Raw genomic sequence first — 22,417 nt, 5'->3', positions numbered from 1 at the left:
GAGCTGAGATTAGGAGCACAATCTTAAAGGGAGTGCTCCTAATCTCAGCTTGTTACCTGTATAAAAGACACCTGTCCACAGAAGCAATCAATCAATCAGATTCCAAACTCTCCACCATGGCCAAGACCAAAAAGCTCTCCAAGGATGTCAGGGACAAGATTGTAGACCTACACAAGGCTGGAATGGGCTACAAGACCATCGCCAAGCAGCTTGGTGAGAAGGTGACAACAGTTGGTGCGGTTATTCGCAAATGGAAGAAACACAAAAGAACTGTCAATCTCCCTCGGCCTGGGGCTCCATGCAAGATCTCACTTCGTGGAGTTGCAATGATCATGAGAACGGTGAGGAATCAGTCCCAGAACTACACGGGAGGATCTTGTCAATGATCTCAAGGCAGCTGGGACCATAGTCACCGAGAAAACAATTGGTAACACACTATGCCGTGAAGGACTGAAATCCTGCAGCACCCGCAAGGTCCCCCTGCTCAAGAAAGCACATATACATGCCCGTCTGAAGTTTGCCAATGAACATCTGAATGATTCAGAGGACAACTGGGTGAAAGTGTAGTGGTCAGATAAGACCAAAATGGAGCTCTTTGGCATCAACTCAACTGTTTGGAGGAGGAGGAATGCTGCCTATGACCCCAAGAATACCATCCCCACCGTCAAACATGTAGTCTATGACATTTCAGATTTAGATATGATCATTTTTACCTAAGTAGTTTGGATGTAGTGAACTACTTTTTCAAATTAACTTTAGCTAAGTAACTATATTTTTCATAAGGGTAACTTTAGTGTAGCTTAACTTCTTCCAGTGGGAAGTAATTGATGGCTTTGGTAAGCTATATTTTCAGAGTAGCTTCCCCAACACTGTAGTTACATTGCATGCGCTTAGATTTTGACTTTAATTCCTGAAATACTAGTCCTTTAACACTGCAAATTAAAGCAATACAGAATGGCTTCATTCGCATTAAGGCTGGTCCCACACAGTTTTTCAGAAAACACATGTTTTTGTTCTCAGATTTACATACGTCCATTTACTCATTCAAGACCTGAAAAGTTGTTGAGCTCATTTAGGCCCAACATAATCATATGGAATTGGAGAGAGAAAAAACAATTTATATACATTTTTGTCTGTGTACAGAGTTCGTTTGGCTCCATAATGTCAGTTTTATTTTTAAATAAATCGTTAGTTATTTTGTATCTTCAATGTGAGTCTGAAGCCCAGAGTGTGAGTCTGAATGGTGCATATGTGGGTTACTTGGTCAGCTGTTTGCTTGATCGCTGGTTTGTTTCGCTGAGCCCTTGCGCTGCATTTCCCCCCTTGACGTCCTGATACTGGAGTAACGGGACCTGGTCGTCCTCCGAGGCTATGTCATAATCGTCTGAAAGACCGATCAGAGTGCATAGTCTAATATTGATTTTTCTGCCTCAGACGACTCTTCAGAAGTGCTTTTGTGCCCGTCTTTGGGTTCTCTGATTTGGTGTGTTTTCATCCTCTGGCTCTGAGGCTTTTCTGGGTTTGTTTGGTCCTCAGGGGCCTCGCTTACATCTGCGGTCTCACTAGAAGCACCCAAAACATCTCTCGACATATCCGTCCTTTCCCCCTCAGAATTTCTCTTCTCTTTTGTGCCAACAGCGCGTTCCCACTGCTTCTCCCATTCCCTCTCCTCCTCTTTCTCCATATCCCTCTGCTTATTCCTCTCCGTCTCGTCTTTTGTCACAGCCCCTGTGCTGATGGTGCTGTCACCTTTCCTGCCATTGGAGATGAGGGAGGGAGTGAGGTCTTTAACCAGGGGCTCTGGCATCACCAGTATAGGCAGCATGTCACCTGTTACGGTACTGGAACCGCAGTCTGGATGGCTGCTGTGGCAGCGTGGCGGTGGCGGGATCAGCGACTGTTTCCTGGTGTAGATCCCATGTCTCCCAAGGAGGCTTCCGGAACCTCCCGAGGCCTCATAGTCTATGCTGAACCCTTCGTTCTGGTAGGAGACCTCCTCGACCAGGGGGATCATGGGCCGGCCCGAGTTCACCTGTCAATCACGGAAATAAGGGGCATTTAGAGGGTTGCTTTGAGGTGAAATGATTGTTTTGTGACTTGTTACGTTCCAACTGATGCAGTGTTGTCCTTGTCCGTTCAAAAGTCTCATTGGTGTTGTTCAGAATTTCAGAAGTACATTGGACAATTATGGACACGTAGTGTTTCAAATTCAGCACATTTGACAGTGTTTTCTGAAAAGCAGAGGCTGCGCGACCAGATCAAACCGCCCCTCCACACCCATACACCATCCCCCAGGATGCCTCTTCCCCACAGCTAAACAACATTCTGTCCATGTGTTACTTTACGCACACATTTCTATATTTTGTAGGCTAATTTAAGACATGATTGACGTGTAGCTACAACCTTCTCTGTCTGTTGTAACTAAGGATAACGCAGTAGCACGAACATGAGCAGTGTGCAAACAATATTTTTTTGCTATATCCTTATCCTAAATGTGGTGTGAAACCAAATGCATGTAGCCTATCGCTGTCTACACATTGCATTGGGGCAAAACTGAATTTGAACTATAAATAACATACAGCCGTTATTTCGTCTTTCAATGATCATGCAACACCAAACGATATGATAGACCGCAAACCATTGAAATTCGCCAGAGAAGCCTGTTTCACCTCTGGCCAGCCGAATCGCACATACACAGAAGGTACGGTTGGTCAGAGAATCTGGTCACGCAGCCACTCCGTTTTCGAAATATTCAAAGCACAAAACATTAGCATACTAAATCCATAGAGATAGATACTAGATCTATTCTATGACTGCATCTATAATATTCCCCTTACACATGGGGTTGGGTACTGACCATAAATCGTCTTCGGTCTACGATGCAAAACATAAGCAGGTCAGTATTTCACCTCATCACCAAACTCAAAATAATTACATATGCAATACTATTACATACAGTGAGCTCCAAAAAGTATTGACAGTGACAGTTTTTGTTTTGGCTCTGTGCTACCATGATTACGGATAATCCTGAATGAATCATGAGTAATGATGAGTGAGCAAGGTACAGAGGCATAAATATCATATCATACCCACCAGGAAATGCTAACCTCCACTGTTATTGTATTAGCATGTCTTGGGGGTATGATATTTGTGCGTCTAACTTTCTCACCCATCATTATTCACGATTCATTCAGGATAATCCATAATCATGGTAGCATCCACATTTAATGTTTTCAAACATTAATTTCGCATTTACAATAAAAGTGACTCTATTGGGCACAAAAAAATCTAAAACACAACCAAAACAGAGTCACTCTGACCATCTGTACCTTCTGCGTATGTGCTAGTTCTGTAATCATTGTGTGCTATGAATATGGGACCACTTAACTTTACTACTTTAATACTCATAAGTCAATTTGTCCCAATAGTTTGGTCCCCTAAAATGGTGCAAAATGAAAGCTGACAGTTACAATTTAACCTTCTAGTCGTTGTATCATTTGAAATCCAAAGTGCTGGAATACAGAGCCAAAACAACAAAAACGCCACTGTCCCAATACTTTTGGAGCTGTACAACTATTATGTTATATGTGTTACTGTTGTTACATATCACCAATGTGTAACATTTACATACAAAAAAACAAAGCAGAACCGCAACATCACAGTACAACCACAGGTGTCATACTCCTATTTGCATAATTATGCAATGGAAGTGCATCACATGTACGCATCTAACACACATTACACCATCTCACTGTCACAACCACAACATCACTCTAGTGCGTACGTCAAAGCAATGCGTGCATGAAAACTCACCATCTGGAACCACCTTAAACTCGACATAAACAGCATTAGTGAAAAGAGACGTCAGGAGCGTAGAGTGAGGAGGGGAGAAAGGAAAGAGGGTCTGATATGCTGAGTTTTAACTTGTTGTGCCGACCACTGGTTTAGGAGTCAGAGCTCAAAGGTTGTGGTTGATATGGCGTTACAGACATGTTTAAAAAAAAAAAAAAAAATTGGATTACTCTGTAGTTTAGATAAGTGGTCGATTAGTTTAGATTAGACAGTAGGTAGGTTTCCATCCAATTGGCGACAGATTTTAAAAACTTTATAAAGAAAATATGTACATTTTCCCACCAGTGTTTCCACCAAATTGACTTTTTTTGCGGATAAAAATCTGATATAATTTTGTCACAAAAACGGTTGCGTTAAATCGCAAATGTGCTTACTATGTTATTGGCACATGCGCTCTAGCCAACACCTCGAGATACAGTGCGGGTAGGCTAGTCTACATGATGAGATTATTATGGATGTTTTTATTTGTCAAATGGCAGTCAAGCATCGATCATCATGTCACCAGAATCAGACCCTTGATATTTATTGGAAAGGAGCATCAAGATCACCATGCACTTTCACCACCCTGTGAAGTTGATCATCATTTATTTCACCTGTAGCCTAATAAACCGCATGATTTCCCGAGTCGGAGTGGGAGGATCTCGTGACTCCAAGTTTACTTGAATATGATGGTTATTATAGCAATATTTGCGCTTAAAGGCGTTTCCGCCGCCATTTCACGCATAATTAATTTTACCGACACAAAAAAATCCCACTTTATCTAGCGTATTTTGTCGAAAATTGGAACTTTTCCATCAGGCCTGTCGTGACATTTCTTATCTGACATGTACTTTACTTGCATAAAAAGGTTGGATGGAAACCTGTTTAATGACACATTTAGCTTAGATTAGGCTTGTATAAGCATACTATCCTTAGTTGCTTGATTGTGTTTGATTGTAATAGTCAGAGGGTCTACATGTTTTTGCATGCTTATACTGTATGTATCCTTGCCATTCCTTATCATTCATTCATTCAGTCGCCACTGGCCAGCAAATGGTGTGTGCGTGCCCCTGTGTGTGTATACAGTAGTGTGTGTGTTATGTGTGCATGGAGCAGCCCTTACCACTTTGAGGTGTTTCCCCAGGGCGACAGCCCCTCGTCCGGCCGGGTTTTGTCTCTGTCTCCTCCTCCTCCTCTTGGCCCATCGGATCAGCAGGAACAGGGTGGTCACTAACAGCAGCAGCATCCCACCCATGATACCGCCAGCCATCCTCACATCCATGTCTCTGAAAGGTGTCCATGGAACTATGGAGGGATAGGAGAGGCGGGTTAGCGGATGAAGTCCAGCAGCTCACACAACTGGTCCATTTTCACTTTGCTCATAACCCTGCAGAGTCTTATTCATTCATCCAGACTTTGTGCCTGAAGCCCAGTTGAAGAGAAAGTTTGTCTGTTTTGTAAGCAGTCTCTGTCTACAGTTTTTTGAATGGGGAGAAAATACATTCTGGGAAGTTCGAGCAGCCAGTTGCCTGGTTTAACTCATCATATTGTGTCCATGTTGTCAGGAGTAGCGTGATTGACAGTGTATGGAAGGGGAGAGGAGGGGTGAACTGGGAGAATCTAAGTGGATCTTCCAGCAAGACAATAACTTCAACCACACATTAAAATCCACAAAGAAATGGTTTATCAGCCACAAAATCCACATTTTGCAATGGCCATCGTAGTCTCCGGACTTAAAGCACATTGGAAACCTGTGTTATGAATTGAAGAGGGCAGTCTATAAGCACATACCAAGAATATAAAGGATCTGGAATGATTCTGTATGGAGGGATGGTCTACGATCCCTCCCAATGTGTTCTCCAACTCATAAAACATTTTAGTAAAAGGCTCAGTTCCGTTATCCTCGCAAGGTAAGGTATTGAAAACAGGGTGTCAATCATTTTGACCCCTACCTTAAAAATATAGATTTTATTACTTGTTAAACAAAATATATTTTATTAGTATCAAATAATTTTTACCAAAATTTGGGAGCATGCAATATACTGTAGCTCCGTTTTTCAATTCTATATGTTATACAGTCATTTTTGCTCATCTTTCACATATCAAGGGTGTCAATCATTTCGGACTCCGCTGTAAAGAAGTCAGACCGTGGGGAAAGAACAAGTACGCCGTCGTTTGCGCGCATTCCAAGAATCTGGTTTTACAAAGTGGATGTATGTCAAATCCATCATGATTTTTGTTTTCTAATAGACCCACAATGTGGTTACTAAAATCCGATTTAGATACAGTATGTTTGGCTGTTTTCACTGCATAATATTTAGTAATAGTCAATTTAGGGGTTAGAGAAGAGTTCTGTTAACTGCCGATCGTAACATAGCTAGCCATATAGAAATTGGTGGTGCTACTTGAAGCTGTGTTTAAGTGTAATGCAGTTGGTTGGTGACAATGACATGAACATGTATTGGGGTTGACATCCATACAAGCATTACACTCTGATTTTTACCCCAAAATAGGGTGAAATACCATAGCCTAAATGTAGGCTAATTTTGAAGGGGGGGCAATGAGGAGATTCTGAATCTTTCCCCCCATGGGGGATGCGTGAGTGGCGTTGCCATGGCATTTCCATTGTTTTGGTCGAGTTCACTTTCTTTCCTGCATCTATAGGCTACACTGTAAGAAAATGGAATTGTTCTTTGTTGACATTCAGCGAGCATAGTGGATTAACCAGTGTTGATCTGCTCCCTATGTTGTGTGTGTGCACAGTACTGTCATTGTGACTTTCACTACCTGTCAAAGAGCTGATACTGTGTGTGTGATCTGTCTTTGTACGTGGGTTTCCTGTATCCTCATCAGCCTCTTCCCCCCCTGATGCATCAGTAATGCTCAGTACTTACTTGGCTGACTTCTTTGTAGCAGCTCTATGTCGACTGAGGCTTTAGCAACCTCACCTGATTCCTCATCCATAGCGACCACCTATAGGATAAATAATGATAATACAGAGAACTGTACTGCCCTACCAAGCAAAAAGGCAGTAACTGCTCATTTGGTCTAAAATGAGTTACTGCTAACATGACCCCCATTTTCTCCAAAACACAACACCATAGAGGCAGGATACTTGTCCACGTGATTAAGCATGTATTTAATATAGCAAAAATGACTTTAAGTTACTGTGGAACCAAGGTAAATAAAAGCAATATTTCTCAGTTCCACGCTATGAGCAGTTACTGCCTTTTAGCTTGATAGGGCAGTGTAGATTCGGAGCCCAAAAAGGATTCTGTGTATTTCTAACCCTAATCTTAAGTGAAGCTAATTTTAATGTGTGTGTGTGTTACCTACAGTTGTATTACTACTGGACCACTTATTGGCCTAACCTAGCTATACAGTTAGCCAGGGACGACTAGTAAAACCAACTGTCCCTGTTTAACAAACTCATCTGGGTTTTTACACTGAAAAAAATATATAAATGCAACATTTAAAGTGTTGGTCCCATGTTTCATGAGCTGAAATAAAATATCCCAGAAATGTTCCATACCCACAAAGTTTATTTCTCTCAAATGTTGTGCACAAATTTGTTTATATTCCTCTTAGTGAGCATTTCTCCTTTGCCATCCACATGACAGGTCTGGCATATCAAGAAGTTGATTAAACAGCACGATCAATACACAGGTGCACTTTGTGCAGGGCAATAAAAGGCCACTCTAAAATGTGCAGTTTTGTAACACAATGGCACAGATGTTTTGAGGGAGCGTGCAATTGGCATGCTGACTGCAGGAATGTCCACCAGAGCTGTTGCCAGAGAATTGAATGTTCATTTCTCGACTATAAGCCCTCTCCAACGCCATTTTTAGAGAATTTGTCAATGGTGTTGTGTGGGTGAGTGGTTTGCTGATGTCAACGTTGTGAACAGAGTGCCCTATGGTGGCGGTTGGGTTATGGTATGGGCAGTCATAAACTATGGACAACGAATACGATTTAATTTTATTTATGGCAATTTGAATGCAAAGAGATATCGTGACGAAATCCTGAGGCCCATTGTCGTGCCATTCATCCGCCGCCATCACCTCATGTTTTAGTATGTTAATACACGGCCCCTTGTTCCAAGGATCTGTACACAATTCCTGGAAGCTGAACATTTCCCAGTTCGTCCGTGGCTTGCAAACTCACCAAACATGTCACCCATTGAGCATGTTTGGAATGCTCTGGATCAACGTGTACGACACTGTTCCAATTCCCGCCAATATCCAGCAACATTCCACAGGCCCCAATCAACAGCCTGATCAACTTTATGCGAAGGAGATGTGTCACACTGCATGAGGAAAAGGGTGGTAACACTAGATACTGATTGGTTTTCTGATCCACGCCCCTACCTATTTTTAAAAGGCATCTGTGACCAACAGATGCATAGCTGTATTCCCAGTCATGTGAAATCAATAGATTAGGCCCTAATATATTTATTTAAATTGACTGATTTCTTCATTTGAATTGTAACTTAATAAACTTTGAAATTGTTGCATGTTGCGTTATATATTTTTGTTCAGTATATATTTGTCCGATTATGACCTTACCTCTAGGATGTGCCTGTCAAAGGGTCGTAGGCGGTCGGTCTTAGCGATGATAACCCCTTCCTCGGTGATGTGGTACAGTCCAGTGGTGGCTAGTGTGGGCTGGAGAGAATAATGCATTTTTGGATTCACCCCCTGCAAATAGAGGGAAGGTGAAGCAAGACAGGATGTACCAAGAACCAAGATGGGATGAAAAAACTTTTGTTTATTATCCCTTTATACTAACAAAATTTTGTCAGACACACATATTATCCCACCGCTTACATCTACAAAGTCCTGGTCTATGGCTTGGATGAGAAGCACCTCGTTCCCATAGGTGGAGACTAGCGTGGCAGGGCTGGAGCTCTCAATGATGAAGCCCTTGTACGTGGTTCTGTTAAAGAGGGGAGGGAACCGGTTCTCTGCTAGCACCCGGACCAGCGCTGTCGCCACACTATACTTCTTTGGGTCATTCAGCTGAGATGCCTGTAGATGATTGATGATGTTTTCAATGTCAAACAGTCCAGGAAGATCAATTTTCAGATCTATTCGGTTACCAAATTAGATTTTAAAAGGCTCTTAGTATTGGACTTAACATTGTCTTTTGTGGCTTTTTGATAAGACATGCTACTGATACTAGTGCTTTTATCATTGTTTCAATCAAGATTTTCTTACCATGATGCGTAGTCGGAGTATAGGTGTCAGATGTCTGTTTTCCACCCGTCTTGTCAATGTGATCTCTGCTGTTTGGTTGTCAATCTGAAACCTGTTTTTGTCAGCACCTGAGGCACATGTGTTACAGGTAAATACACGGGATGCCACACAGAATGGCCATATACAGTTGAAGTCGGAAGTTTACATACACTTAGGTAAGAGTCATTAAAACTTGTTTTTCAACCACTCCACAAATTTCTTGTTAACAAACTATAGTTTTGGCAAGTCGGTTAGGACATCTACTTTGTGCATGACACAAGTAATTTTTCCAACAATTGTTTACAGACAGATTATTTCACTTATAATTCACTCTATCACAATTCCAGTGGGTCAGAAGATTACATACACTAAGTTGACTGTGCATTTTAACAACTTGGAAAATTCCAGAAAATGATGTCATGGCTTTAGAAGCTTCTGATAGGCGAATTGACATCATTTGAGTCAATTGAAGGTGTACCTGTGGATGTATTTCAAAGCCTACCTTCAAACTCATTGCCTCTTTGCATGACATCATGGGAAAATCAAAAGAAATCAGCCAAGACCATGCAGCCATCATACCTCTCAGGAAGGAGACGCGTTCTGTTTCCTAGAGATGAACATACTTTGGCGCGAAAAGTGCAAATCAATCCCAGAACCACAGCAAAGGACCTTGTGAAGATGCTGGAGGAAACACGTACAAAAGTATCTATATCCACAGTAAAACGAGTCCTATATCAACATAACCTGAAAGGCCTCTCAGCGAGGAAGAAGCCACTGCGCCAAAACCTCCATAAAAAAGTCAGACTAGGGTTTGCAACTTTACATGGGGACAAAGACCGTACTTTTTGGAGAAATGTCCTCTGGTCTGATGAAACGAAAATAGAACTGTTTGGCCATAATGACCATTGTTGTGTTTGGAGGAAAAAGGGTGAGGCTTGCAAGCCGAATAACACCATCCCAACCGTGAAGCACGGGGGTGGCAGCATCATGTTGTGGGGGTGCTTTGCTGCAGGAGGGACTGGTGCATTTCACAAAATAGATGGCATCATGAGGTAAGAAAATTATATGGATATATTGAAGCAACATCTCAAGACATCAGTCAGGAAGTTAAAGCTTGGTCGCAAATGGGTCTTCCAAATGGACAATGACGCCAAGCATACTTCCAAAGTTGTGACAAAATGGCTTAAGGACAACAAAGTCAAGGTATTGGAGTGGCCATCACAAAGCCCTGACCTCAATCCCATAGAAAATTTGTGGGCAGAACTGAAAAAGGCGTGTGTGAGCAAGGAGGCCTACAAACCTGACTCAGTTACACCAGCTCTGTCAGGAGGAATGGGCCAAAATTCACCCATCTTATTGTGGGAAGCTTGTGGAGGGCTACCCGAAACATTTGACCCAAGTTAAACAATTTAAAGACAATGCTACCAAATACTAATTGAGTGTATGTAAACTTCTGACCCACTGGGAATGTGATGAAATAAATAAAAGCTGAAAAATCATTCTCTCCTATTATTTTGACATTTGACATTCTTAAAATAAAATGGTGATCTTAAAACCTCTACGGGCCACGGTGGCAGTATTGAGAATTTTGAAAAAAATACGTGCCCATTTTTAACTGCCTCCTACACCAACTCAGAAGCTAGGATATGCATATTATTAACACATTCGGATAGAAAACACTGAATTTTCTAAAACAGTTTGAATGGTGTCTGTAAGTATAACAAAACTCATATTGCAGGCAAAAACCTGAGAAAAATAGATTTTAAAAAATGAGAATTTTGTGGCTGTACTATTTAGTGTCATTGTTTATTAGATACCATAGTGAGAAAGGATTCAGTTCGCAACTCCTACGGATTCCACTAGATGTCAGCGATCTTTATAAAGTTTTTTGAAGCTTCCATGATTAACAGGGAGCAAATTAGAATGCATTGAAGTTGACGTCCGTGGGATGTCGTCACTTCCATTATGGCCTGCACCTGCGCAATCATGAGACACGAGACATTTTTAAAAAACGTTTTTCTAGACACAGGTGAAGTCGGGTTGAAACATTACTGATGTTTCACGTTAAAAATGGCTCTAAAGATTGATGCTAAACAACGTTTGACATGTTTGAACAAACATAAATAGATTATTTTTGTAACTTTTTTAACTTTTTGCCGTGACTTCACACACCCCCCCCGCGCTACTTTTTAGTAGCCACCGAAGCGCTAACAACATGGAACAACTTGGAGTTATTTGGACATCAATTATGAACTTTGTCAAAAGAAACCACATTTGTTGTGGACCTGGAATTCCTGGAACTGCCAATGGATGAAGATAATCAAAGGTAATGGATTATTGACAATAGTATTATTGATATTACATGGTTACAAGATGATGCTAAGCTAATTAGGCTAGCTTATTGTTCTTAGCACAGCACCTGGTTTATTGCAACTTGTGATTTCCCAGTAAAGTTATTTTGAAATTTGGCAAGACAGTATCATTTACGAAATGTTAAACTATAATTATTTGAATGACAATATTATAATTTACCAATGTTTTCGAATAGTAATTTTGAAAATTGTAACGTTCACCGGAAGCATTTCAGAGAAGAAAAAAATCAGAATTTCACCGCTACTGTAAAATGCGGTTTTTGGATATAAATATGAACTTGATGGAACAAAAAATGCATGTATTGTATAACATAATGTCCTAGGAGTGTCATCTGATGGAGATTGTCAAAGGTTGGTGCATAATTTTAGCTGGTTTCTGCTTTTGGTGACGCCTGACCTTGAATTGAAAATGGATGTTTGTACTTTTGTGGCTATGTACTGTCCTAACATAATCTAACTTTATGCTTTTGCCGTAAAGCCTCTTTGAAAATCGAACAATGTGGTTAGATTAAGGAGATGTTTATCTTTTAAATGGTGTAAAATAGTTGATTGTTTGAGAAATTGAAATTATTAGATTTTTGATGTTTTGAATTTCCAGCCTTGCTAGCAATCCCGTCTCAGGGTTCATTGCTAACCCGTGGCCTCAACAGGTTACTAACCCAAGACAGGGATTTTTTTTACTAGGATTAAATGTCAGGAATTGTGAAACTGAGTTTAAATGTATTTGGCTAAAGTGTATGTAAACTTCCGACTTCAAGTGTAAGGCTGCAATGCAATCCTTTCAAAATATAAATATTAGAGCAGTCTACTGGCCTCTCAATAGGCCTTGAAATTGCCTACTGGTGACCTATTGATTAAGCAGACACTATTAGGTAGGCCCACACCTGAGAGAATGGAGTAGAGCAAAGGTGTATCAAGGCTTCTGTCTCCATCTTCGGCATGAATTGGACCAGGAGAGAAATTAAGTAACATGTCCTGAAACCAGAGAATTACTGCATCTTAGAATCCACATGGATTGTTTAATCAATCAATTGTTAAATCTTGACTCCTGACAGTTTGCCCTCGCAAAAGAGATTTATAACTTCAAGTTTCTTTCCTGGTTAATATATTAAGGTTTAATACAAAAATAATCAATATTGCATGCAGTATGCACATCCTAAGCAGTAGTCATCACCTGGTCCTTTTCTGTGATGTTGACCACGTAGATGGGGTTGGTGCAGACAAGCGTGTGGTTGTGGTCCTGGGAGATGGGTGTGCACGGTAGGAACTGAGGGTAATGGTCGTCCCTGTCCTCCACGTTCACAGTCAGAGAGGCGGAAGTGTTGTACCACTCCTTGGTGTTGGTTTCCTGGAGAAAGCAATGTATTATTATTTTATCTAAGCTTCAGTAATGATACCCAATATAATGGAAAACTCTTCAACCTAGCAAGACTGAGAGCAAACCCTTACAGAAAAACATGATTTCACATGTGTAAAATCACAATTTTACATTTTACATTTTTACATGTTTTGCAGATGTGAAACCATGTGTTTTTGGAACACTTCACAGGGGTTGATATTTCACATGAAGTTTCTCATGTGGATTTTCACGCGATCACATAACCTTTTACATGTGGATAAAAATGTTCACTTGAGATTTCACAAGTGATGAGCCCCTGCAAACAATAATGAGTCATTATAATCCACACACTGTCACAGCCTGATCTGTTCACCTGTCTTGTGCTTGTCTCCACCCCCCACCAGGTGTCTTCTATTTTTTCCCCCCATTATCCCCTGTGTATTTACACCTGTTTTCTGTTGCCAGTTTGTCTTGTTTTGTCAGGTCTTATCAGCGTGTTTCTCCTGTTCTCAAGTTTTTCTTTTCTAGTCTTCCCGGTTCTGCCTGTCCTGACCCTGAGCCTGCCTGCCGTTCTGTCCCCGATTTGAATCTGCCTTGGATTATGAACCTCTGCCTGCCCTCGACCTGCCCTTTGCCTACCCCTGAGTTTGATTCTCAGAATATTTATTATAACAATCTGAGTCATGTTACACACAGCACTTTTAACATGGTGTTTTCAACATACATATTTTACACACTTTGACAAACATTACTACATTCTGGATGTTTATTTATACAGTAATTATCATTCAACATGTCCTTACCTGGGATTTTGACTCACAACCTCTTGGTTCACAGTATTCTTCCTGCTACGTCACAATGTCTGTGTCAGTAATCGATTTCGACTGTATTGCTACACATTGGACTTCAAATTAAATCCCAACCTTGTTATAAATACAGTCAAGAAAAGCGATTTATATTTATCTTAGTGATTCGGCAGTAACATTAAAACAGAATAATATACCCCACCAACAGACAACTATACAGAAAACCCTCAAATTGCTGGAATAAGTAAATTAAGTCAAAGATGTGAGAATAGTCAGAATAACTGAAGTGCTTCTAAAACACGTTTTCACATGTGAAATGTCAATATTTGTAAGAACTCCAATCTTTGTAAGAACTTGTGACAATCAAGAGCTGCGCTGCTAAAACCTCTTCAGGATCTGACCCTTTTTTTCAATTTTCACCAAAAATGACACCCAAATCTAACTGCCTGTAGCTCAGGACCTGAAGTAAGGATATGCATATTTAATGTGAACTTAATGTAGGATAATATAACACAATAGATCTGGTAAAAGATAATACAAAGGAAAAAAACAGTTTTTTTTGTATTTTTTTTTTACCATCTTTGAAATGCAAGAGAACAGCCACAATGTATTATTACAGCTCAGGCGCAACTTTTATTTTGGCCACTAGATGGCAGCAGTGTATGTGCACAGTTTTAGACTGATCCAATGAACCATTGCATATCTGTTCAAAATGTTATATCAAGATTGCCCAAATACATTTTCAAGTTCATAATTGTGCACTGTCCTCAAACAGTAGCATGGTATTCTTCCACTGTAATAGCTACTGTAAATTGGACAGTGCAGTTAGATTAACAAGAATTTAAGCTTTCTGCCCACACCTGGGCAGGCCTGGGATATTTTTTTGTTACAACCTCATGCTAATCACAGTAGCCTACGTTAGCTCAACCGGGGGAAACACATATCCGGTAGAGGTTACTATGCATATCCACTAGCTTAATGGCAGCTGGTAAACATTAAGTTAACGTTTAATTTTCAATAACTTACTGTTAACTAGTTACAAGTGGGTTATTGTAAGATTCCCAGTAATTTACTGTAGCTAATCCATCACACTCACTGACCTGATAGTCTGATAGGAAAGTGATTATTACAATTACAATTGTGAATGAAATATCTTATGGTGCTTTGGAATAACATGCACTTATGTCAGCATTTAACAAGGCTGCAGAACTGACCGTGTACAAGCTTAATGTTTATGAACAGAGCACATTAACTGGGATGACACAGCCTTATATGGAGGGCCCCCCCCCAAAAAAAAGCCACGCCTCCAATAAGCCACGCCTGCAATCTTCTGATAGGCTGTCGCTGTTAAAGTATGCTCCCAATCAGCAAGTGATGTGCATGTTGTCAATAGAAGAGTCAGTAATGGCAGAGTAGGTAACTGGCAAGGATGCTAGTGGCAGCAAGTGTCCTGTAGGTTATAGGCAACATGTTGCCAGTATGTGACTTTTCCAATAACTTACTGACAAGTAGTTTACAGTTAAGAAATTACAAATTCACAGCAACAAGTTGCCATTAAGTTACTGGAAAATGCACAGTAACCTCCTCACAGTGCATCTGATTACTGACATTCTTTTCCAACATTTGCAGAACAGAAAGTATTAAAGCAGTTGCTTTACTTGTACCTGCATAACCATCAAACACTTAAACTGCTACAATAATTCCACTGATGGTTGGCACAATTACCCATTATATTTGACCAAGCCCCCAAATATGCTAATGAATCCCACCAGTACATTGCCCCCAGCCATCAAAGTGCAGTGGTGATCGTGCCTTACATTCAAAATATTGGATAGAAACATGTCCAATTATACCTACAAGGTACTTAATTAACTGTACCATGTGAGTTCATATGTGCACCTGTCAAGTGTACCTTTTTACTTTTTTGTACTCCAGGTAACAACACTGTACCCTAACCATATCCTTAGTAGTCTTATTAAGTATGAACCTCGTGGTACTACAGAAACATTGATGTACTCCCAACCAAGAGGTTGCAAGTTCAAATAATTATTGTATACTCTACGTCAAGTGTAGATGATGTTAATGTTAACTTAGTGGTGATAATCAGACAATTATTTACTTGATTCTGGGCAGCTTTTAGCAAAGCACAGAGATACATTCTTGCCAATAAGTCTGTGGCCATATCTCTTTCACAGTCACAGATCTGGTGGTGTAGCTGCACTGTAGCAGGACATTTCAGGTTGCTAGTGACCGAGAGGTTATGAGTTCAAATCCCATTTAATACTTTTATTTGTGGTCACAGTACAAAATGTTACAGTAAGTGAAATCAGAATACAGCAGCATACTGTCATTTTATAGAAATAACACCTTCAAGTTGTTGTGAATATTTATTTTTACCGCAACTTTCGGCAAATTGCAGAAATGTATTCTTGCCAGTCTCCATTATATCCACAGACCTGGTGGCACAGCGGGAACTTCAGGTAGCTAGCAACCAAGAGGTTGTGAGTTAAAATCTTAGTTAAGTCAAGTGAGGTTGAGTCCTAAGTAATTAGCATACTGTCCTTTAATAAGCATACTGTCCATTAACACATGGATTTAGCTAATAAAATACAGTAACTAGTTGTAGATTCACTGTATTTTCACCACAACTAGACACAACGTTCTAAGAACATCTTAAAAAACCTCATTGGGGATGTCCCTGCAACAGACCGGGAATTACACAAAACATGCAGGGGACCATGACTGCTTAAATGTAATTAATGTAAATTATGTCTTTCAAAGTAAAATGTTCTAAATTACATTTCACACCTGGGTTTTCATATGTGCTGAAATGTTGTCACATGTCTAGTGTCATGGTATTGCATGTAGAAATGTTTCATCCCCATGTTGTCACATTTATTTCACATTCATTTCACATGCGATCATGTTCTCCCATGTGCTCACGTGTTGCCACGTAGTTTTATGTCATGTTGCTTCACATGTTGTCATATTAACTTCACATTAAATCACATTTGATCACACGAGTTCACGTGAAATTCATGTGGTTTTTCCGTAAGGGAAGACATAGACATGGTCGGGAGACAGGTATTCAGCCCAGCCACATCCTTCCTCAGCATTTGAGATTTTAGGTTAGAGAATGATGCTGCCTGCAAGATGCATTGTAACTATTTATGATCGGTTTCTCGGCACAAAGTGTTTGAGGATGGCTTTACTCATAAATAGTTGAGTAGATTATAATGCTATATAACTGCTAGTCAGGCAGTGGCATAGTAATAGATGACATATCTTCAGATTATAATTATATGACTAGGCAGGAAGTGGCACAGTAATAGCCTCTGGCTTTCATAATTATTGGCCTCAGGTCTCAATGTGTTCTCGTTGATTAATGAAAAAGGGGATTAGTAGCAGACATGGGTTCAAATGGTATTTGTTTTCTTTCAAATACTTCAGCTGTGCTTGATTGAGCATGTCCGACTCAACGAGCCCATTGAAATAGTCCAAGAAGTGCAACCCCGTCCGTCTGGGACCTAAGACAGGCTCAATCAAAACGCTCAAAGTATTTGAAAGAACAAATACTATTTGAACCCAGGTCTGATAAGTAGCAGGTCTTACCACAGCGTAGATGACTAGCTGCAGCTTGGTTTTGGTCTCATAGTCCAATGGCTTGTCCAGGATTACTTTACCACTGTTGGGCAGGTCCATCCTGAAGTAGCTGGCATCAGGCTGGGATGAGAGAGAACATGCAAATGAATGTTCATTAAATTAGTGCACAGATGGTCTACCGAGCGATTGACACAGAGGTGTAATCAGCAAGGTTAGGAGCATTTAAAATATAATTAATTTGAGTAGATGTTGGGTTGTCGCTATAAGCGGATATATTGGGTCATTGTTTGAAATCAACAGGAACATGACAACAGGATTCAGCACTGTCGTGAAGTGCCTACTGGAGAGCTAGGTGTTTTTATTGGTTAAACTTTAACTGCTGTCAATTAACTCTTCCTACTCTCTAAATCCTATCACACACTGTCCCATCATGATTCTCTGTAAATTCAAACTCATGGTACCATACCGAGGCTCTGTCGATGATGTAGGTGATGGTGTCTCCATCAGCATCGATGGCCTTGACAGTGAAGACTACAGAGTTGACGGCAGTGAGCTGAGGATTGATGAAATACAGAAGACCTGTCATTATGCATCTGAAACACAAGATTATCTATATTAACAAAGTGTGATGTATTTTTACCTCACTTATGTAACGCGGTTGTATAGTCTTCTCAAGGAACATTGGTTTGTTATCGTTTTCGTTCAGGATCTCAACCATGACCCTGTATTCACTCTAGAGGAAGAAAACAGTAGTTTCAGAAATTCAGTTTAGGCATTTCCTCACCTTAGTTTAGAGTCAGTTCACATTCTAATTTCCAGGTTGTGAATAACAATAACATGCTGTAGGCCTAGTTGAGATGGCTTACCTGTATTATGTCGTCTTCATAACATGTTAATGCTGCCATCAAAACAGATCCCTGGCGCTTGGAGAGAAAACGCTATTAATTATGGTTAAGTATGAACTGTCAAAGATATTAATGTGTCCTATTCAATCAAACCTGGTTTTCTGGCATAAGACTTAAAACAGAAGGACAGCAACAGCGTGATGTCTTATTACCTCTCGATCCAGGACTCTGAAAATGGATGAGTTTAGCCTGATGGTTCTCCCTTCTAGGTAGAACCAATTGGCGTTCTCTCCGGTGAGGCACAAGCGGATGCTATTGACTCCTGTAGGTTCCCCGACGATGCTGAGGTTCGCAATGAACTCTCCTACGGGGCGGTTCTCGCTCACCGTCGCAAAGATGTCTGACCCACCCAGGCAGAGGCTGGCTGTCAATCAAAAGACACAGATTTGGGGTTAATGGCTTTCAGTTCAATGACATTTCAATGACTTCAATGACATTTCAATGACTTACGTACATTAGCGTTTCAGCCATAAGTAACATTGTTCTCTCTCTTAAGCCAGGTAGCATTGCAGTTTTGGTTTAAGTGGTTAATTACTAAAACCATGTTGAGGCGACTGAAGAAGAGAGACCGCTATTCCCCACAGTGAGAGTTTTGATTGAACTCTGGCCTACCTTTTATGACATGGTAAGATGTGTTTATTGCCAGCTGGCAGAGGAACAGCCCCCATGGGTTCAGCATCTTCTTCTGGCCTCCTGAGCCTCCAGTCTCTGAGCCACAACTGCAACCCACAGAAACCAGCAGCAACACAAAATGGCAGTGTTACATTTGTATAACTTAATCTAGCAGACAGGATGTTAAATTCTGTATTATTTGCAAATCATTATTGGCAGCATTTAGCTAACCAGGATCCAAAAAAGCTTTAGTGATTAAAATGGTTTGTTTTCCAATACAGTCAGTCCAGCACTAGTTAACAACTGTTTCCCCTTTGTTTACATCCTGGCTTTCATCTCTGGTCCACCTTCTAATACTATAAGCCAGCGGTTCCCAACCTTTTTCAGTTACTGTACTACCAACTGAATTTGTCTGCCCTCAGTACCCCTGAAGTACCCCGTAGTGCATTTTATCAGTAGACTTAGGGTCTCATGAGTCTTCTCAAGTACCCTCTGTGGATAGGCCAAGTACCCCCAGGGGTCCGATTCCCCCTTGTTGGGAACCACTGCTACAAACTATTTGGTCCCTCTTTGGTCACTCCTAACAGCATTCTGCTGTAACATGACTTTCACTGCAGCCTCTCTCGTTAAACCCCACCTCAGTGTCCACTAAGTGCCCTCTGTGCCTGAAAGCTTTTTTGGGCTCCTCATATAATCCACTTTTAAATCCTATATAGTTTCCTTTCTCTGACGTTTATTAGGGCTATGTATTATACCAAAACAAGGCAATTTGTGTAATTTACCGTAATTCATTATGACTCATGTTTGTTTTGTTTTATGTTGTTGATCACATTAAACGACTGTGGTTTGATTAGCCCGGGGCCAGTGCTAGACAATTGTTAGCCTAGGTACCAGTCTGTTTAGCTATTCCACTCCTTGCCACGCTAAACATGTTTGGCATGACATTTCGATATGGAGTTGACAAGAGAGCAGAAACAGACTGGCACCCAGGCTAGTCATTTGTTGTTAGGTCCATTTATCAGATTGCTCTGTCCAGGACTGTCCGCTGAGTGTCAGTCACGCTCCTTCATGCTCTCAGCAGTCAGGACCTGGATTGGTCACACACCTTTACTGCTCTCAACTTTACTGTCATAGAATCTTACTTTAATATATTTTACTGTTTACTATTTACTGCTTAAAGGACAGTGTGTTTAGATGCCACCTGTGGCTTTAGTGTACACATGCACACGCTGCTCTGTGTAGTTATAAGGTTCAGTGTGAGAATTAGTCTGTGTCTGACTTGTGTGTTTGTAAGGTCTCATCTGACCTCCCTGACCTAACAGCGCAAGAGGACCATGAGGTGAAGTACAGGTACCTCACGATGGACGCCCAAAGTTTCCTTTACTTGAGATCATGCATGCTCAATGATACTATGCTTGCTTAGTAACAGAGATACAGAATGTATAGTTTTCTCTCACTTTTTCAGTTGAAATTTCATGGAAGACCATGGTTACTTGGTGTTCAGTACAAATAGTTTGGTTCAGTACAAATAGTACCTTATGATGAATGTGATTACTTTTACAGACGTAGCAATTGAGATTATAACTGCTGATTTGATGCGCTTAAAATATAATTGTCTCATTGTGCCAAATTGGAATAACGACGGCAACATGGATATGTTGGACAAAACATTAAGAACGTCTTCCTAATATTGAGTTGCTTCCCAGAGTTATTAAGTTGGCTGGATGTCCTTTGGGTGGTGGACCGTTTTTGATACACACAGGAAATTGTTGAGCATGAAAAACCCAGCAGCGTTGCAGTTCTTGACACAAACCGGTGTGCCTGGCACCTACTACCATACCCTGTTCAAAGGCACTTAAATCTTTTGTCTTGCCCATTCACCCTCCGAATGGCACACATACACAATCCATGACTCAATTGTCTCAAGGCATAAAAATGGTTCTTTAACCTGTCTCCTCCCCTTCATCTACACTGATTTGAAGTGGATTTAGCAAGTGACATCAATAAGGGATCATAGCTTTCAACCTCTCCCTGTCTGAGTCTGTAATACCAAATGTTTCAAGCAGACCACCATAGTCCCTGTGCCCAAGAACACTAAGGTAACCTGCCTAAATGACTACCAACCCGTAGCACTCACATCTGTAGCCATGAAATGCTTTGAAAAGCTGGTCATGGCTCACATCAACACCATTATCCCAGAAACCCTAGACCCACTCTAATTTGCATACCGCACCAAAAGATCCACAGATGATGCAATCTCTATTGCACGCCACACTGCCCTTTCACACCTGGACAAAAGGAACACCAATGTGAGAATGCTATTCATTGACTACAGCTCAGTGTTCAACACCATAGTGCCCTCAAATCTCATCACTAAGCTAAGGACCCTGGGACTAAACACCTCCTTCTGCAACTGGATCCTGGACTTCCTGACGGGCTGCCCCCAGCTGGTAAGGGTAGGTAACAACACATCCGCCACGCTGATCCTCAACATAGGGGCCCCTCAGGGGTGCGTGCTCAGTCCCCTCCTGTACTCCCTGTTCACTTATGACTTCATGGCCAGGCACGACTCCAAAACCATCATTAAGTTTGCTGTTGACACAACAGTGGTAGGCCTGATCACTGACAACGATGAGACAGCCTATAGGGAAGAGATCAGAGACCTGACCATGTGGTGCAAGGACAACAACCTCTCCCTCAACGTGATCAAGACAAAGGAGATGATTGTGGACTACAGGAAGTGGAGGACCGAGCACGCCCCCATTCTCATCGACGGGGCTGCATTGGAGCAGGTTGAGAGCTTCAAGTTCCTTGGTGTCCACATCACCAACAAACTAACATGGTCCAAGCACACCAAGACAGTCGTGAAGAGGGCACGACAAAACCTATTCCCCCTCAGGAGACTGAAAAGATTTGTCTTGGGTCCTCAGATCCTCAAAAGGTTTTACAGCTGCACCATCGAGAGCATCCTGACGGGTTGCATCACTGCCTGGTATGGCAACTGCCCGGCCTCCGACTGCAAGGCACTACAGAGGGTAATGCAAATGGCCCAGTACATCACAGGGGCCAAGCTTCCTGCCATCCAGGACCTCTATACCAGGCGGTGTCTGAGGAAGGCCCTAAAAATTGTCAGACTCCAGCCACCCTAGTCATAAACTGTTCTCTCTGCTACCGCAAGCGGTACCGGAGCACCAAGTCTAGGTCCAAGAGGCTTCTAAACAGCTTCTACTCCCAAGCCATAAGACCCCTGAAGAGCTAATTGAATGGCTACCCAGACTATTTGCATTGCCCCCCCTCTCCACACCACTGCTGCTACTCTTTGTTATTATCTATGCATAGTCATGTACATATTGGGTACATATTACCTCAATTACCTCGACACCGGTGCCCCCGCACATTGACTCTGTACTGGTACCCCCTGTATATAGCCCCACTAGTATTATTTACTGCTCTTTAATTAATTGTTATTCTTATCTCTTACTTTTTTTTGAAGGTATTTTCTTAAAACTGTATTGTTGGTTAAGGGCTTGTAAGTAAGCATTTCACTGTAAGGTTTACACCTGTTGTATTCGGCGCATGTGACAAATACAATTTGATTTGATTCACCTGGTAAGTCTAGGTCATGGAAAGAGCAGGCGTTAATGTTTTGTACACTCCATGTATAATATTAATTGGGTTCACGGCCCTCCCCCCAAAAAACAAATCAAAACCACTA

At 41.2% G+C, this 22,417-nt stretch overlaps 1 protein-coding gene across 1 annotated transcript; it reads right to left on the bottom strand.

Annotated features, from left to right (window-relative positions):
* Positions 1-1,396: 1,396 nt before the first annotated feature.
* LOC115180189 (cadherin-related family member 5-like) lies at positions 1,397-18,914 on the bottom strand. Its single transcript, XM_029742066.1, has 14 exons — positions 18,703-18,914; positions 18,243-18,454; positions 18,052-18,108; positions 17,826-17,918; positions 17,652-17,738; positions 17,195-17,305; positions 12,612-12,785; positions 12,322-12,412; positions 9,048-9,154; positions 8,658-8,858; positions 8,397-8,528; positions 6,726-6,804; positions 4,955-5,136; positions 1,397-2,032 (listed from the first exon to the last, which is right to left on the bottom strand). Exons 1-14 carry the CDS (start codon positions 18,767-18,769, stop codon positions 1,397-1,399), a joined length of 2,229 nt encoding a protein of 742 aa, XP_029597926.1. The 5' UTR covers positions 18,770-18,914.
* Between the last annotated feature and the right edge of the window lie 3,503 nt (positions 18,915-22,417).

Source organism: Salmo trutta, chromosome 40, assembly GCF_901001165.1.
Source record: "Salmo trutta chromosome 40, fSalTru1.1, whole genome shotgun sequence".
NCBI classification, from domain to species: domain Eukaryota; kingdom Metazoa; phylum Chordata; class Actinopteri; order Salmoniformes; family Salmonidae; genus Salmo; species Salmo trutta.
Note: the sequence above shows the minus strand (reverse complement) of the source record. Positions and strands in the feature narration are given on the sequence as shown.

What these genes read in the sequence shown, in the direction of transcription:
- LOC115180189 (XM_029742066.1), bottom strand. Translation starts at nt 18,769, where the DNA reads ATGCTGAACCCATGGGGGCTGTTCCTCTGCCAGCTGGCAATAAACACA. An exon ending in ACATCACAGAAAAGGACCAG is followed by an intron (nt 12,413 to 12,611) that starts GTGATGACTACT and finishes CTCTGGTTTCAG; the next exon opens with GACATGTTACTTAATTTCTC. An exon ending in GCTCTACTCCATTCTCTCAG is followed by an intron (nt 9,155 to 12,321) that starts GTGTGGGCCTAC and finishes CATGTGCCTCAG; the next exon opens with GTGCTGACAAAAACAGGTTT.